This window comes from Epargyreus clarus, unplaced genomic scaffold (genome assembly GCF_041222505.1).
Source record: "Epargyreus clarus isolate Ecla_fem2 unplaced genomic scaffold, WU_Ecla_fem_2.2 ptg000001l, whole genome shotgun sequence".
Lineage (NCBI taxonomy): Eukaryota > Metazoa > Arthropoda > Insecta > Lepidoptera > Hesperiidae > Epargyreus > Epargyreus clarus.
In genome coordinates, this window is record NW_027332209.1 from 519,549 (window position 1) to 537,889 (window position 18,341).

At 34.5% G+C, this 18,341-nt stretch overlaps 2 protein-coding genes across 8 annotated transcripts in view; both read right to left on the reverse strand.

Annotated features, from left to right (window-relative positions):
- The window catches only part of LOC140742560 (uncharacterized), a 130,643-nt gene that overhangs the window by 33,743 nt on the left and 78,559 nt on the right, over positions 1–18,341 (reverse strand). The window lies entirely within an intron of this gene.
- On the reverse strand, positions 8,864–17,284 carry LOC140742573 (uncharacterized). Of its 6 annotated transcripts, XM_073073484.1 has the most exons (9): positions 15,050–15,155; positions 14,579–14,776; positions 13,001–13,130; positions 12,363–12,756; positions 11,239–11,304; positions 10,683–11,009; positions 10,424–10,476; positions 10,052–10,100; positions 8,864–9,714 (listed from the first exon to the last, which is right to left on the reverse strand). In XM_073073484.1, exons 3-9 carry the CDS (start codon positions 13,111–13,113, stop codon positions 9,121–9,123), a joined length of 1,596 nt encoding a protein of 531 aa, XP_072929585.1. In that variant the 5' UTR covers positions 13,114–13,130; positions 14,579–14,776; positions 15,050–15,155; the 3' UTR covers positions 8,864–9,120. The 6 variants fall into 6 exon arrangements, with proteins under 6 accessions (XP_072929585.1, XP_072929602.1, XP_072929619.1 ...); XM_073073501.1 differs by lacking the exons at positions 12,363–12,756; positions 13,001–13,130; positions 14,579–14,776; positions 15,050–15,155 and adding exons at positions 16,604–16,675; positions 16,760–16,940; positions 17,090–17,284; XM_073073518.1 differs by lacking the exons at positions 12,363–12,756; positions 13,001–13,130; positions 14,579–14,776; positions 15,050–15,155 and adding exons at positions 16,604–16,675; positions 16,760–16,940; positions 17,104–17,198.

The following is an 18,341-nucleotide window of genomic DNA, read 5'->3' on the forward strand; positions in this document are numbered from 1 at the left end:
AGCCCGATCGGGGCATCGCGCTTGGAGGACTCCGGTAGCGTTCCGTCGGAGATCCCGGAGTTCGCCGACAAGCGTTGAGGACGGCCACCGGGGGGTTTTAGTGCGGTAAAAATGCCACATAACCCGGCGTCGCTCCCACGTCGTCGGGTACCTTTTGAAGGTTTCCCCCTCGTAAACAAAAAGAAATGGTGACTAAACAATAACCTATTCCCTTCTCACTGTGTCCAGACAGAATGGGTAAATGATGACATATCCAATGAGGATTTGCGCGAATCAATGTGTGAATTCTGTCGGTCACACATCAAAGCGTAGAACCGCGAACATTTGCGTTGCCACCCACACATCAATTTTCACAGTCTTACACGTGTATAACTGTTTGTCCATATGTGAGCGACCCAAGTTTTTATAAACGCAATAGTTACCTACTTTCCTGGAGGAAAACCACCAGATGATCTAATCCGGGTCGTTTTACAAAACAATGTGCCGGCCAAGTGAGAGTCGGACTCGCGAACTAAGGGTTCAGTACATAAAATAAAACTAGCTTTACTGTTCTAGCCCTAACTACAAGTGATAAGTTTGCAAATAGTAAATATCCTTTGTTTTGTAATAAAACTACATGTTTACGATTTTCAGACTTTACCTTTACATTTGCTTTAAGATATTTTTTTGCAAAAAATCGTGATTCGTGGTCACCGGGAAGTAACCGACGGGTATTCATTGATTAAGTTTTGGGCTCTGCTCTAGTGACTTTGATCATTGCCGACTGCTCCAGTCACTCGCCACACTGTCTGGTATGTTTGACGTTATGTAGCCACACACACACCACCGTCCTTCCCGGAGTCGATGACCAGGTGGTTTGAGGTTCAATACTGGAACGGAACGGAACCCTAATGTGCCTAATATTATGAAATAACCATACTATATATGAAATATACTATGATAAATTGTATAATTACAACATGAAATTACATTGCTCTTTTTCTGTCAGACTTCGCGCACAGTTACGGATTTCACGCAAGACCTATATTTGGGACAATAAATAGCCTGTATCATTTTCCGTGAATTCATTACCATTTGGAGAGTGTCATCTAAATTTGTTTACGTGAATCTCAGATTTATTATAATTCGGAATGACTAACAAGTATTACATTCAAAATTATTTAAGTATTATTGCGTAAATTTGATATTACATACAATTGGAGGAAACCTGGCATATAAATTAGCCACTAGCGGTCACCTATACCTAGAACTCTCGATCTGACGATCTTAACTTAGCATGGTCATCCATGAGCAATATTATTCTCAGTGACAGCTACTCTTAGACAAGCTGGAGACGGGGTGACATGAAGATCGACAAATCATCCACCAAGAGTTACCAGAACGGGGACGACTTCCAGTAATAAAGATAATGATGAAGAAGAAAGTAGCGTAAGGCGATCTGTAACATACAGCATGTCCCCCGACCCCAGCGTGCCTCTGAGGCGAAACACATCGCGAATAGATTCGCGAAAGATAACATATTACATAATCAATCGTAACTGGCAAACATCGCCATATCGTCGGCCACATTGTCGATAAACAAACTCGCTGCGTATTTACTTTATCGCTCAACATTGTACTCGTAGCGATATAAATACATTTGTGTATCGATGAACTCCTACTTGTAAACAAATTTTCGGTTCGGTCGAAACTAGAGACGGAAGAAGTGAATTAGTTATAAACACCGATTCTTAGCTACCTAATTCGAAACAGTTTTACCCATAACGCTCTCGTAAGGTTCCGGGAACTCGTCCGGGATCCGGGAATTACCCATGTTATGTATGAGTGAAGTCTAAAACGTAAAGCATAGTTTTAGATTTGAAGTTTGATGACAAAGCAAGAAGAAAAATGAAATGAAAATGAAACGACTATACGTAAACATATTTTTTTAATTCGGAAATAAATCAGTTTCGGTTTTCTATTAGCTACTCCGATGATATAATACGTATAGATAGCACTAAGCTGTAATAATGTAGGCTATATCAATTTCTATATTTATTCTACGCTATGCTGAAACATAATCTACATTTCTAATCAAGTGGCTTTTTCAGCTGAAAATGATGTTTCTCAAAATTCCGTAACTACACTTCTACAAAGCCTAAACAAATTAATGAACATTTAATTGAAAATTATCTATTCCTGGTTGATACGGCATACATTGCACGCATATATCTGGCTGATACAAACATCCGGTTGGACGAAATCGCACGTCAACAGCGATAGGTTAGTGCGGGGTTCATATCGGCTGATACGGCGAGTGGAAAGTTCCCGGCGATACCGTATCAGCCACGCGGGCCGGCCGTGGTGACGCGCCACCGGTACACTAGGGCTGGACGGGATATCGTTTGGGATACATCATATTATTGTTTTTTTTTTATGATAAGTACAGAAATAGCAAATGAGCGGACAGTTGATATTTTAAGTGGCGATTGCCATGGACATCAGGTAAGATTAGAGTCTACTGAAGTCAGCCACATATGCGAATAGCCTATAGGGCTGAAACGCCTCTGATTATAATATTTATGTATTTATAAAGGACAACTACAATACCTGCAATAAGCTGACTAACCGAAGGCAAGGAGGTATATAACATTGTATAAAACAATTTACGTAAAATCTTTAGTAAATAGGACATATAAAATGTATAAATATCTTTCTGTATTTTCATTGTATTCTAAACTATAAGAATACTATAAGGATAACAGATAGCAAATTATATTTCACGCACTTATCTTTGGCTACAGATAAAAGCGAAGATTTGGTTTCTTAAAAAAACAACATCGTAAATTGTAAAACAACAGTTATTAAAACGTAATATAATATGGTGGACTGCATGCTCCTTTGCCATTTCAATGTTGTAAAAGAATTACCGGAACCTTATGGTTTTGGATATTATATTTGATTCGGATATCCGATAGTTTCGTATCCGGATACGACGCAGCGTGACTTCACTTCCCACATGTATATACAGCCGGATAAACATTACTCTCGGGTCATCTAGACACCGACCTTGGCAATGACTTCACGTTTAAGAACACTTGTCCAAAATACGTGACGATAAACTATGAGCTGACGCGCGTTACAACTGAGATAAGTGTATTAGCTTATGAGGACTACGTTAAGATTTTTATGATGTTAAGTCTAGTGTTTGGGTAGATACTAGGTATATAACAAACAGAGTTATAAATGGCGAAAGTATTTCTGATAGCCATTCGGATATTGCCAAAGATGACAACTATATTTCATAGTTGCGCAAATGAAACTGTCATAACATTAAATATAGCTGGCAAAAAATATTATTTTCTTGGAGATGCTACTGGGAAAATCTCTAATGTTGACAAATGTCTGTGAAATACACCGATTGACACGTGGCCAGTGTGGTGTATTGTGGCTTAATCTAACTAAGCAAGGACAGTGAACGAATTACTTCGACGAAGCAGGGGCAAAGCGATGTGTGGCATGACACTACATTTTACAATATTTTCCTGTTCGATCCTTCCTGTTCTTTTGTTTGATATGAACAGGTTCGTTTGTTCGATACCAAAGTTCTTCAGTAAAAATTATGAAAGCAGCAATTCATATGAGAGATAAGCGTTCTGTTAAACAAACAAGTGATAAGCGATAAGCTGTTATCAGGTATAGGAACAGATACCCTTTGACGAGCAATATGAATAAGCATACAGCAAAATATAACACTAGTGATTAGGCAATGGGTGTAACGCAATATTGTAGAGATAAGAATATATTACATGTATATAGCCTTATAGCAATAACATCCATTGTATATTTAAGCTCGTGTATAATATAAAATGACATTTATATATTTTGTGGCACTTGAGATTTTGTCATTACAGTACCTACATACTTTACGACGATATTTTAGTCAACATTTTAATTTAATAGATGGGTGAAATAAATACATAGTACAAAACGTTGTGCTTTCTTATTTGTTATGGACGTGAACAGATTTGCATGATTCAGTTAAGTTTTTTTGTTTATTATGTATAAAAGATATGCATGCGAGCAGTGGCGAATTTAAAAAAATGTAAGGTCTAGGCTGTACAGTTTTTGCCGCCCCTGCTTCTACAATGTCATGTCTTACTAGAGGTGAGGCGTATATAGTGGAACAGGTTCAGGGACTAGTTTAGGTAGTTTCTGGACTAGGTAGTTTATCGGACTATGATACGGTTCCCGTTATTTTTTTTGCTCGTCACGCCAGTTCATGATACGTTTAAGGCATGAACGAACTACCTCCCTAATTAGCAAAAAAAAATATTCGGTCCCCAAATTTGCCGCCCCAAAAATCTGCCGCCCTAGGCTGAAGCCTACTCAGCCTGCTGGTAAATCCGCCACTGCATGCGAGCACAGTCTCTGAGGTTAAGTTGTCACTGCAATCAATGGATATCTATAATCATTATCATCATCTTTATGCTATTCCGAAAGATAAAGCTGGTACTCCTCGGGTTCAGTTCAAATTCCACCTCAACATTGCTACCACTGAAAGGTGGGAACAGGTCTGGTGGAGCTAAGTCAGCGAATGTTATAATGTCAAAAGATTCTTACAGCTTTACAGGGTGCCTGGTTTCTACTTCAGAAAGGTATAAATTGGATACTTTTGATTGAGCAGATTAAAACAACCTACACATGCACATATTATTACGGAGCATCATAAATCTGATATACCTCAAATAAATTACGCCTCCGTCCACAGACACTCGCAGTCGTGTCAGGTCAACACGTAGGTTACCCGTATCTCTTACATGATTCCGATATTACATTAATTGTGGTTTAATGGCGTCCACTATATTTATAGCTGTTACCGATACTCGTTGAGATAAGAACGAAAAACAGTGCAATACACGCTATCTCAGTGTTATGAGATATACGCTCGCGAGTTAATTGGGTGACCCTGGCGCTCCGACAGCAATCAACACATTTAAATGACTCATTATAATATCCGCAATGGACAATACGACTTACGTTGTACGCTTCAAATTCTATAATCGAGTAAATAGCGTTTCTGTAATTAAAAAACTTGTGGGCACCAACACTGGATTCAAAGATAAGTGTACTATAAAATTGTTTTACAAATAGTTATCACGTGATTAATTTGCGATTGCAATACGCAATAGCGTGGTGTCTCCTCGATTGTTACGATTCGCTTACAGTACATTTAGTTAGCAGTATTCACTTATTCAGTATCTATAATTAATGCATTATTGAATATGTACCTAACAAGCAGCGTTTTGATAAATGATGATAGTAGTATTATTATTTATACTGTTTTATTTGAAATAAGACAAGTTTAAGATTAGAACACAAAGCAAATACGTCATATAAAATAGAAGTAGAAAAAATCTAATTTAAATAAAGATGAACAAATTGTTTTAAGCCAGTTTCACATATCATCGTGACTAAACAAACCATAGAATTACCTAATATTATATCAAAACTTGAGGCTTATCTGTTATCTATTTAATATCGCGCGATATCGTTAAGTGTCGAGTAACCAACCTCGTGATCCGCAATCTATAGCCATCGGCCAACTAAAAATATCGATCTCTGATAAGATAATCCTCATTTGCGTCAATCCTATGTACCGCCACCACTTATCTTGATGATATAGAATCGTATTGATGTCATAGACCTTTATTTAGAGCATTTTTATCCTTATCGCATAGCACTCCATCGCGTATCGAATATTTGACTTTATGTCGCCCTTCATAAGTATAACTTTTGTTAAATACCTTCATAGGTACTGTAGTAGATTTAATTTGTGTAACCGAATTTCCAAAGGAAAGAGGTCATTGTAGCAGGCAGGTAGGTAAGTAAATATTCAATTGGTAGATATAAGGGCTAATGATTATCGACGTTCCGTCGCAGAACTTCGCCTTCTAATCAATACACCTATTATCTTAAAATTTTTGAATTCCAAACCGAAAACTAAATTAATGACTCCAAAGATAGATTGAATTGAGGAATTTGTATACAAACTGGTATTCAGCGAATTATCTATTTAACTTTTCATATTTATTATCATATAAGTATATTCGAAGCTTCCAGTCTGAAAACATTCCGTCCTTCAGAAATTGGAACTGTTTGCTCATACTAAACACATTACAAATATGCCTTCTGCAATTATTAGCATTAATTTACACTATGTCGCAAAATTCGAGATTTACTCCTAGTAGTTTTATCGCTAAGTATGCTTCAGCTCTCACTGTTGCCGTGAGAGGGTCAATCCCAGCAGTGGCACTTTAAGTGTTGCCGATAATGATTTATAATTATTATCGATACTTAATTCAGTGAATTGCATTGAGAGGAACTTTATGTACGATCCACTCTGGAGATCTAGGGTTCAAATCCCAGAGAAACACAGAGTTTAAGTTACGTACCAAATTCTTTGTCAAATTGTAGAAATTCATAGACACTAGAAATTCACATTCATGGAGTCTACCATTCCTCTCTTAGCGTGGTGGACTATGGCTCATTTATAAACTACATTTTTCTATATTATATTTTTGGAGTATTTATGATCTGGTCAATAGTCCTTAGTACGAGTGCTTTACTTACCACTAGTGTCTGAGGAAATAACCACCGCACCTCAACGATTTCAGGGTTATCAGTAAAATAAATATAGGTATGTCTAAGTGTCGTCCAAATGCCACTTCCATGCCTGTGTTTGAAAATTGTGCATCTGATAAGTAGATACTGTCTATCCCTGATGTACCTACTTTACTAGATTTGAAATATTCCAAAGTACGTACTCGTATTTATTCATGTCCTCAACTTCACTTTATGTAATCAATGTAAACATATACATACAAATGTTTACTTACAACTTTATTTAAATGTCAGGGTATTTCCGAAATAAATTATATTATAGTGATCGATAATATACTTAACAAATATTTTGGGACCAATCATGATACCTACACGATAGTACCAATATAGTTTTGTTGACTGGGATTCCCCTGAAGATTATCAGATAATAACATGAAAGACAAAACCTACATTTTATCTGATAAATGATTTGATAGAAATAAGGTTGTTTTTGCCAGTGAGTGTGTATTTACGATTTAGTAATATGCCTAAATATATCTTCAGACGTTTTTGATAAAATTTGTTCGCTAAGCCTTCAAGATAAATAAGACACAAACAAAGAGCTCGACATATTTAGTGATGATAGCATTTCACCCGATAAGTTCCACCTGAAGATGATTCCAGAAGCCTGATGTACACGAGGCCGGTGTTTTAGCTCTGGACAATATTGATGACATGCCGGTAACCTGTATAACATGTATTTTTAAATTATGAAGCCAACATGCGAGTCTTGTACTTATATAATATGTGCGTCGTTGAATAGACCATGAAAGGATGATTCGGCAAGCTAGAAAGCGATTTTATTTGTGTACTTGTAAATAAGTGAATTTGATTTTAAGCTAATTAGCAAACGAGATAGCTATTAAGCAACTGGCACTACTAAGCACTAAGCTTTGCTACTGTACACAATTCTGATAAATTCACCATTGCTGTAGCAAAAACAACAGCACACTTGAGTTATTTCTTCAACTAATTGGCAGTGTCATCTATTTTTATTGAGGTTGCGAACATAATTGACCGCACACAAGGCCACAAGCTGATGTTAGTTATACTGCATAAGCGTCTAGAGACATTATTAAGACAATTCTGAATTTAATGTAACCATTCACAACTGCCTCAAAGTTGTATCAAGCGAACCTAAATGTATTCTTATTCTTACTTTTTTAAACAACTGTAAGTATCTTTTGTTTCTATCCTGTAAGATTTCAAATGTTTATCAATCGGACAGTCTGTAATCTCTACTTAGTGGTGTTCGTAAAAGTCGTGATGACGTCACGAGTGTTCTCGGTTCTAGGTCAACACCACGGCTGCATTGTTCAGTAATCGCTGGCGATAAGCACCCACGTCATCGACTATTAAGACAATACAAGGACCATCGATATCAGTCGTGCGAGATGATTTACGTGCTTCTGGCACGCCTTTGTCTAGGTTAAGGCGATCAGTGGAACGAGTTAATGCTTATTCTCACTGCTTTGAGTTATTATGCTTTGCCTTCTGGTTATTTAGAATATATTTACTTGTTATTATCGTTTTATCACTAATTTCCCTCTTGCATTATGTATTGTTTCGTAAAATAGCAGTTATTTCTTAAAATAAATCTCTTAAAAAATTAAACAAATCAAAATCCCTGGATAGGCGACCAAACCATTCAACCATTTTTTTTTTCAAATTTCACATTTAATAATTAGCAGATACGTAGTGATACGTACTATATTTAAAACATTAAATTACAATTATTATTATTGTCATTCAACAATTGAGTATATAAGTAATGAAATTCAGAATTTAGACCCGTTCGAAATCGTATTTGTTAAAATCCTACTATAAATATTAATTTATATTTATTCTTAGGATTACCTAGGAAATAAACTGCACTTACACTACACAACACAAATGAAGACAGTTACAGGCTAAACGATAAAGTTGAAGAATGTATGATGAATAATTTTTATATTGTAATTAAATATTTCTTAGAATCACAAATAGTGAAATAGTTTACAATTCGTCAAACGAAATCTTATTTTGAAAATAAACAAACAATATATTTATTTCAAACCGGAAACACGTTGCCGTTGAAAAATAACATTAAAACAAAAAATATATATTATAGATAAGTTCTCATTATAAATAAACGTAAATTCTTGTGAGAAAGAAGCTTTTTAAATCGAAAACAAAAATAATAAACTAAATAATAACTAAAATTAAAAAAAAATACAATAAATGACTCATTAGTCTCACAGCTCACTATATATGTAATTAATTAAATTATCAACATACAAACACTTTAGTAGCATCAGATCGTACACCAGATCCTTTTGTCTTTTTCCATTGTTAAGAATAACTTTCTCACTTAAAATAGTAGTAATTTAGGTCACATTTATATTTTTCTTCATTTGTTATTTAATTTTATACTACTTTTTATATTTTATACTTATTATTTAAGTTTAAATAATAACATAGTATAACTTTATCTTTTGTTCACTCATTTTGTTTCTGTGCTTGGATTAAATTAGATAGCATTGTTGGTTCGATTTGAACCGCCTGAGGAGACATTTCTTCATTCGACGTCCCCTGTTGAGGTATCAGTATTCCCCCCATGACTGGTAACATTGACGGAACAAATATTTTCTTGTTCGGTTTAACAAACGACTGAAAAACTGCCTCATCAGATTTTGAATGTGCGGTTTTCAGACTCGTATTTGCATCTTTAGCTAAGAATGCGTCAACTAAACTTTGTGTAGCATTCAATAAATTTACCTTTTCTTCAACATTTGTCATAATTTTAATCTGATTTGCAATTTTCAGTGCCCATTTATCGTACTCGTCCAATACATTTGTCGATTTATACAAGATATTAGTTTGGTTATCAGCTTCCATGGCTCCATCAATTGGTGGCAGATCGATGGTAATCATGTTCTGAGTGCTAAGAATCGTTTGGGGAGTAAATACATTTTCTTGCTGATTTCCTGCCGTATTTTCAGCATAAAAACTATTTCCAGCTTCGATGTCGTTTTCTGAATCATCAATTACCTCCAACTTAATTGGTATTGAATCCTCCATAAAGTTATGTTCCTAAAATAAGAAATATTTTGTTAAAGACATTATACATTCGTTAATGAAATTATTATTTTAAAGTGTTTTTTGTTGTCTAATTTTGACACTGATGATGACATTGATGATAGCAAGGCATTCACTGCAGCAGTTGTAATTACTAATTATCCATTCAGTATCGTTAGCTCACTAATGAGATCTCCTGTTAGAACGGCGTTCCCTCCAAATATCTTAATGGGTCCACACTTTATAGCATAATGGGACAAGCTTATACCCGCGCATTATGATATGTGACGTTACGAATATACTTACTGTATAAAAGTACGTAAGGTATATAGAGGAAGATATGTAAACTTACATTAACCTGTAACGAATCCTTTTCAGCCTCTCTTGTAGGTGACAGTTCACTATAAGGGAAAAGAGAATACTTTAGTAAGGTTATCATTTCTCTGAATTTAAAGACAAAAGAACCTTGTGTTTTGATTTCGTAGTCATCACCGGAACATTTTTGTACGTAATAACAGCAGCGGTCAATGCTGTTGTGTTGTGGTTTTGAAGGATATAGTGAGGTGGACACAAGGTTGTAATGTTCATATAATTCTGTAGTTTTATTTACATATTTCATACCAGAGCTAGATGCAGCCGACTTAAGAATAGTTCTATTACCTTCAAAAATCATGGCAAAAAATTATATAATAATAAATAGAGTATTTCAAGGAAACAAACTTACTTGTCTTCAATTTCCTCTTCTTTTATGTCTAATAAATCTTGATCAGGCCGGTCCTGTAAGGACAATACTTTGTAAATTATATTAATTAATAGAGTAAGATCAAAAATAAAATGCTTATTTTGTAATAAAGTCCGTAATCAAACAACAACTGAGCAGCGAGATGGCAGATCAAAACAGCAGGTAGATAGAAAATGAATAAGAATTACAAGTAGTGAAGAATAATTTGCATTTTGATAATACAAAAGTATCAATCAGTTACCTCCGTAACATGGAAGGATATCTCCCGAAGAACCAAAGGATCCACATATTTATTTCTCTTAAGCATTTTTAACATATTCTTCACTATAGTATTTTTCTTGTGGAGCCTTGCATTGATTTTTTGCAAATTGTTTATTTTTTTGTTTTTCATTAATATTCTGGTTTTGTACGCAATTTCATCTTTTTCCCATTTATGCTTCATCATTGTATCCAAAACAGAGCCACACAAACATTTGCCTGGATCTTTGCTGGTGGTTTTTGACGAAACTTCTTCTTTAACATTCGAATCATCTACATGACTTGCGTTGGATGATTCGTTCTGTTCAGCCTAAAAATAAATAATCAGCTGCCATCAACACACCGAAATAAAACATACATAAAGTTTTGAGTTAATTTTAATCTATGAGAGTTTTATGAAATTCACTTCAGTAGTTTCTGCATTATAGTTACTTATTAAAACAGATAATCAATTCTAATAGTAAAGAGGACGGTTATGATCAAAAGGAATAAATTAGTATTGTGGCTAAATATTTAAATACAATTACAATATTACGTACAGTATTATCTTGCATTGACACAATAGGCTCCACAGACTCATCAATGTCACGGCTATCATTGTCAGTCTGAAAAAAAGTAATTCCATAAATATTTACCATCGGTTCTTTACTTATATATTTTAAGAGATAATACGGTTATATTTAAATGAGCATTGTGTTTAAAATTAACGAAGAATGAGTTAAGTAAGTACACAATTAATATCGATCTACGAATTGCAGAAATCGGGTCACGTAAGGACCATAACATTTGTCTATAAAGTACAAAGCACTATAATTAAAATAACGAAATGGACATTAAAACTAACTGAGGCGTCGAAGAACGACGGATGAACACGTTGTTTCTCGAAACTATGCCAGCAAAGAAATGAAATTGCCTTATTACTATCACTTAATATACGGGTGGCCATAGATTTCCTTAACTTTAATAAATATTATGTTCTCCTGGCCGAGTTCTGTCCTTGACTACACCTCATTAGTCCAAATCTGAAATGGAGGCTTAATACCCTAAAATTGTCCGACGATGGTTCAAATATATACACAAATCACATGAATCATTACTTTCAACATCAGAAAAGTGTTATTTCTGTTAAACAAAGCAAAAGTGTATTTTTGCAGAGTGAAATTAAAAATTATTATACTTCTTTCGTACAGAAAACGTACATTAGGAGAACAGTGGGAAATATAAAATGTGACTTTATCTAATAGATTTTATTAGACAATGATGTAAGAGAAGCAAACAGGCAAACCATCGCGATCCAAATAACCTCGAAAAAGTAGTGTTTTAGTTTCTTATGCTACACCATTAAGCATATGAGTAATTGAAATTAATCACAATTGTTGCATTTTTTAAACTGTTAAATCAAACAGTAAACTCCGATTTATATACAATCGTTTTCAATGTATATGATTCATACCAGCTTCATCTTGCGCCAAACCATCGAACAAATCGAAATAGCAGAAGCTACATCACTAAAGTTCTTTACCCTTTATTTTTCACCAAGTACCTCATTTAGGAAATAAAGATGCCGAATATGACTAACAGGTAACCAGGCTCAACTGTATTGTCATGATATTTATAATAACTAACGAATACCCACAAAGAAATGTGAAGTGAAATAAATTACATTTTGTCGACGATGCCTGCTGTCTCTTCTACGCTCGTTAATTTCCTTCCCGTGGCGCTTTCGATAGTTACGATTACGTTCAGCAGCTGTAGCAGGAATTGCCTGTAAAATGTTATGCTTTCCCCTACTGTCTTTTTTGCGCTTGTTTATTTCTTCTTTGTGCCTTTCATAGTATCTTTGTTGTCTCTGAGTACGTGAATTTGGTTGATTTTTCAATGTTTCTTGAGGAATTTGTTCAATTTCGTAGTTCGATGAATGAATGTAGTTCAGTTCAAAAGACGCAGTACGGACTTGGTCAGCTTTTTGTTGGCGTTGTTGTTTTCTACGCTGATTGATCTCTTCTCGGTGTCGCTCTCGATACAGACGACTTCGTTCAGCAGCCTTATTTTCCATTCTAAATTACAAATGTAGTATTTTAAAAATAATGAAAACAGTAGTAAATTTATATTTGTGATAATAATGTATAGTATAAAACAAATTTCAATACCTAATATATGCTTCGAAGTTGATGTGTTCTGGTCATCTTTAGTAAACAAACGTATAATAATAAAAGAAGCCACATACACACACAGAAAAAAGTTAAAACGTATGCATTAATATTATATTTCGCGTTAAAAATTAAAAAATAATTTACTTACCTTTGGTTTGAATCCGTTGATTGTGTTTCGCAAAACAAACGTTTGAAATCATCATTTTGACCATCATTAATTTGTTGTTTATTTTTGTTCACTTGAACTTCACTGTCACTCATATTTCGATTAACAATCCCTGTTACGAAAACAACAATAAGTTTAAAAAAATAAACAAACTAAACAAGCGGTAAACGCGTCGATTAGGTACACTACAGTCGAATAATAAGGCGATACGTACACACACCTTCACAGAGAACCGAGAAATGTATAGAATACGCGCGTGCACATACAAGGGATACGAAAGTGGCGACGTAGAGGGGGCATGACGGCATAGAGCGTCACGCCATTTGTCGAGATATAGGGATGTGCGATATTTTTTATTCGATCCGATTTCTTGGACTGTAATAACACTGGATGTAATAACAACGATATTGATAAGATCGATCGTTAAGATGAAGACCAATTAAATTTATGTGAGTTACTTACCCATCTCTAATAAGTAAACTTTTAAAAACATTTTTAAAGCTTTAGATTCAACCTGATTTGTTTTTCACACCTAATTAAATTACTTTTATAACTAACAATGTTTAATAACGGAAATTTAACAAGCGCAAAATAATTACTTCTTGTGTAGATGATACCTACAACTTTTGCTTAAAGTACCATAACATGCCTTATTACTTAACGAAAAAAGTTCATATCCAGAAAACATTATCGGTATTAAAATATGTAAAGTTATAGTTCTTAGTAAATTCTATAAATGCAATCTACTTTCTAACGTCGAAGTGAAAATCTAATGAATTTTAATCGTCCCAATAATCGCTTGATCATAATTTTGCGATTCAATCTTCCGAAAAAATAATTCGGAGCAACGCATCACTAGCAGCATGTATCACAGCATTCACAGCATAACAGAGAGACGTGGAAATCCCGCAGCTGGCTCTTGTAGTACGACGCTCGCATGCCTAGTGGAACCGCCGCGCAGGTCAAACATGCGCGGAATGGATTGACGGAACGTGGAAAACATGGAGTCGTATTTAATACAAGGTGAATATTTATAATTGTTTTATAATTTTCTTGTAATAATTGTATGTGAATTGATGACCCGAATGACGGAGCGGCCACCATACCGGTCTGACGCGCAAAGGGTTTCGGCTTCGATCCCCGGCCAAACAGATATCTGAATAACGAAGGTAGATTTATCTCCTAGGTCTGGGTGATTATGTATTCGTCTTTGTGCCTCAAATAAGTTATCTGTTTCTTTAATAGCGGATAATATCAAATTTATAATTAAGCCTACATATATTCATAATAGTAGTATTCCAATTAAATAAAAATGTATAGTAATTTTTCTGCGTGATAATAACGGTTTTTGTGAAGCTAGACAAATAAAACTAAACAAGGAATGAAATTGACATGGTTACACAGTTACCTTAGTGTGCTTAGCAATAAAATAATAATTGCGGCTTAAAGCATTGGTCTTTGCACAGAGAAAAATACATAATTTGCACATAATTTTGAGTATAGAATTTAATAATGGAAGGAAAGGTAGCACCTAGTCAAAAATAGGATCTATGAACTTACTTGAAATCTGGGTATGGATGTTTTTTTCAGTCTTCTTAACCCTTTATCAGTTATGTACATATCGGAGTTGACAAAGTGGTCAGAGCAAATAACATTTGACTTTTTTGGATTAAAATATTCCTCTCCTTGCGATTGGGATATTATATTTACCCATTTTGCGCAACGTAGTGGATCTCTTGGAAAACTGAAAATATAAATCTATTGAAACAATTTAATGTTAATAATAGTATTTACGATTAATAGTTTTAACAGTGACCACTACCAATATAAAATTATTTTAAAGAATAAGAAAAATATATATGAGAAACGACTCCATTTCCACTGTCCGTTAATCGTACTCAGTTGACCAAATTTACTGTTACATTCTGGCTTATGCGTACTCATTTTCTTATGTGTAGTACGAGCAATAAATTTAAATATACTGAAAGGCCCGGCAAACTAATTTTTTTGAAAGATAAATAACAAACTTACCGAAAATAAGATATACCGTCGTTTTTGTTAACTTTTGCGGTGTAATTTTTACAAGACTTCACTACGCAGTTCGGCATAGTTGACGTCCTTACCGTTGCCCGGGCAACTGACGACTGACGCGCTATTGTAGCATTTGTAGCACATTTGTCGTTTTGTACAAGTTTTCGTTCGGAACGTTTTGAACGGTCTCGACGTCCATTAAACTCAATTGGCAGGTCAATGTACAAGTACCGCGATTTATCGTCAACGTTTTATAAACCATGCAGTATTGGGCATGATTCCTTATTCAAAATTAACGTTTACGTATTTCTTAGTTACATAGTAATTTAAACTCAATTGGAAATAAAACGACATTTGCTGTTATAAGATAATAGTAATTTATTAACAAGTTCATATATACAGACGTACTAATATGTTATAACATTCTTTAAAATAAAATATTTTACAGATGTTGCATTGAGAATTATGAATTTATGCACTTTATTTTCGTATATGTACTTAAATATATCAAATTTGTACTTACCTTACCAAAAAGTAACTATTTGCCGTTGGAACAGCTAAAGTTTTAAAATTCCTTTGTTTCATTTTTGATATCAAAATCTCTGTTTCTGAAAAATGCTCAGAATAATTATGGTGCTTGTTTTCTTTGGCACCCAATTGATTTGTCCAGTAGTTTTAACCCATTCTTCTTTCCTCCTTATATCTTTAGCAAATCTTTGAAACATATTTTTACCAATATAACCGTAATATTCGTATATTTAGGAAAAGTGCTAATATTTTTCAATAAAAAATCTTTCTTTTTCTGAATAAAAGAAAATGTTCTAAAAAATAGTAGACTATGTCCCAGCGATGCTACTGATATAACTACTCACAATTCAAATGACTAAGATTAATCGTTAATTGAATTACTTTGTAAAATTTTTAATTTCGTACATGAATAAATCTAAAATAAATATAAAACTACGCATACCTGTGGTACTAAACACCTCCATATATATAATTTTTGTACTGTAAAACTGCACCATATGATATATTTTCGTTATACACAACATTTATTTCACGTATTACACAACCGACAGCAGTGACGGATCGACAACCGAGTTAGTGGAAGTACGCATACTATTGGTCGGTGTTCTGCAAGCCCTCAATCACATCTCATCCGCATTCGCAATGCCTTAACGTGTCCTCCGAAGCACGAGTCACACTACAATACAAATTGCACTACTAAAATATATCCAGCCAAATTACAATCATGCACGTCACTACAACAAAATGTCTATGCGTCGCCTCGTTAAACTGATCTAATAAATAAAACGGTTATTACAATAACGGTTTACTTACCGGTGATAGGATTCCTTTAGAATTCCTTTGATTTTGTAATTACACAACAAGTCTATAATAATATAATATAATGATAATTGTCGGCAACACTGATATTGCTGAACACACAATCATTACAACTTATCATCGGATACCCGTACAAAACGCACTGGTAAAATTCGGAAGTTTTATTTTTACGAGTTTTTAACATTATTGTAAAAGGAAATAACATACATCACTTGGTACGGAGGATGTGCGTGACAACGCTTCGGTCGTGTTGGTCAAAAAATCTTCCAATGTCAACATCTAAAACATTTAAAAAGCAGTGTAGCTCTCATAACAAACAATTTATTGAAATTATGTTCTTTTACCATTAAATCGGATACATACTCTTTTGGGTATTCCAGTTTTAACCACGCGACGATATCCACTATTAGTTATATACAGATCATTGGGGTCAAAATGATCAGAACAAACCACACTGGTTCTACATGGTTGCCATTTGGGTTCATTTCGGCTAAATCTTATAATCTCTACCCATTTAAGTCTTGCACTAGTTTTAGATGGAAGTCTAAAATGATAAAAAGAGAACAAAAAATAAATTATAAACTTACTACCTATCACTTTGTTGCAATATTATATCTAATATTTGACAACACTTATTTGTTAAAAACTTGACGCGTTTTTAATAATTACAAATGGTATTATTTCTGTACTGACAAATGGTACGTTACTCCATCATTCTTCTTGTTAGTTTTGCTGTTGTTTTTACACAAATTTATCGCGCAGGAAGGCATGTTTCGTAGCGTTTTGACTCGTCGACGCCGCGACACAGACTGAACATCGAGAGGTTGGGGGGATGTGGGCGAATACACCTTGTATTGATTGAGCATGGTTTGAACGGCTTATGTGGAAGGTATACTTTATAAGTTATACCTATATAAGTTAGGTTTTCCTTACCTATAATAGGCATAGAAGGTATCTGCACATTTTAATCGTGCATAAAATAACTTCATGCCACGGAGCTAACTGTAAATCAGCGCCAAGATCCAGTCTACCTGCTCACGCCATTCGCTGAGTTTGTCCCCATTCACGTTTGTTGCAGCACATAGCACGTAATAATAAACTCATTCATTAATAATAAAAAATAAGTTTAGTTATGTATTGTTATTTTACTCTTATTTTTTTAAGATTTATTTTCTTAATTTATCGTCTTATTTATTATAAATTACTTTTATAACGGCGCAGTTTGTTTATTTATTTTGTCTATTTGCAATTGTACTGTGTGTTGCAATTTTCTTGAATAAAGTATGTTCTTTCTTTCTTTTCTTTCATTCATTTTAGCTTAAGACATTATTGTGAGGGTAGACGACTTAAATGATATATCGTTCTTTTCTTCTGGTCTTTTAGTTTCAAAAAATATTTAAATAAAACCCAAATCTTAGATCATATATTTATGTCTGAAACTTACCGTTAATAAATAAACTTACTAATGTTAACTAAAATTGTGAGTTGTTTAACGATGAACTCAATCCTAATTAAATGTTATGGAAGCAGTGTTAAGTACTTGGTTGTTATATATATAAGAACGTTACTTACTGAAAATTGTCACCACATAAGTTTTATTCACTTTCGCTGCAATTTTTGGGAGTCTTTATCCAAAGCGTTATCGACATTCAGGCTCCAACACGGAAAATGATACTTTTGGCTAGGATACTTTTAAGACTAGGGCAGTTTGTTAACGAGGGGGAAACCTTCAAAAGGTACCCGATGCCTTGGGGGCGACACAGGGTTATGTGGGACTCTTAGAGCACTAAAATCCCACCGGTGGGCATCCTCGGCGCTGCGTAAAGGACTCCGGAATCTCCAAAGGAACGCAAACTGGAGTCCTCTTAGCGTGTTGCCCCGTGGCTCCACCCAGGTGAGCATGACGTCCACACCGTCTGGTATACACGACGGTAGGCGTCCATAC

Coding starts and splice junctions, on each gene's coding strand:
- LOC140742573 (XM_073073484.1), bottom strand. CDS start 13,113: ATGAGTGACAGTGAAGTTCAAGTGAACAAAAATAAACAACAAATTAAT. Junction 10,477..10,682: donor TATCCTTCCATGTTACGGAG/GTAACTGATTGA, acceptor TTGTCCTTACAG/GACCGGCCTGATCAAGATTT. Junction 9,715..10,051: donor AGGATTCGTTACAGGTTAAT/GTAAGTTTACAT, acceptor TTCTTATTTTAG/GAACATAACTTTATGGAGGA.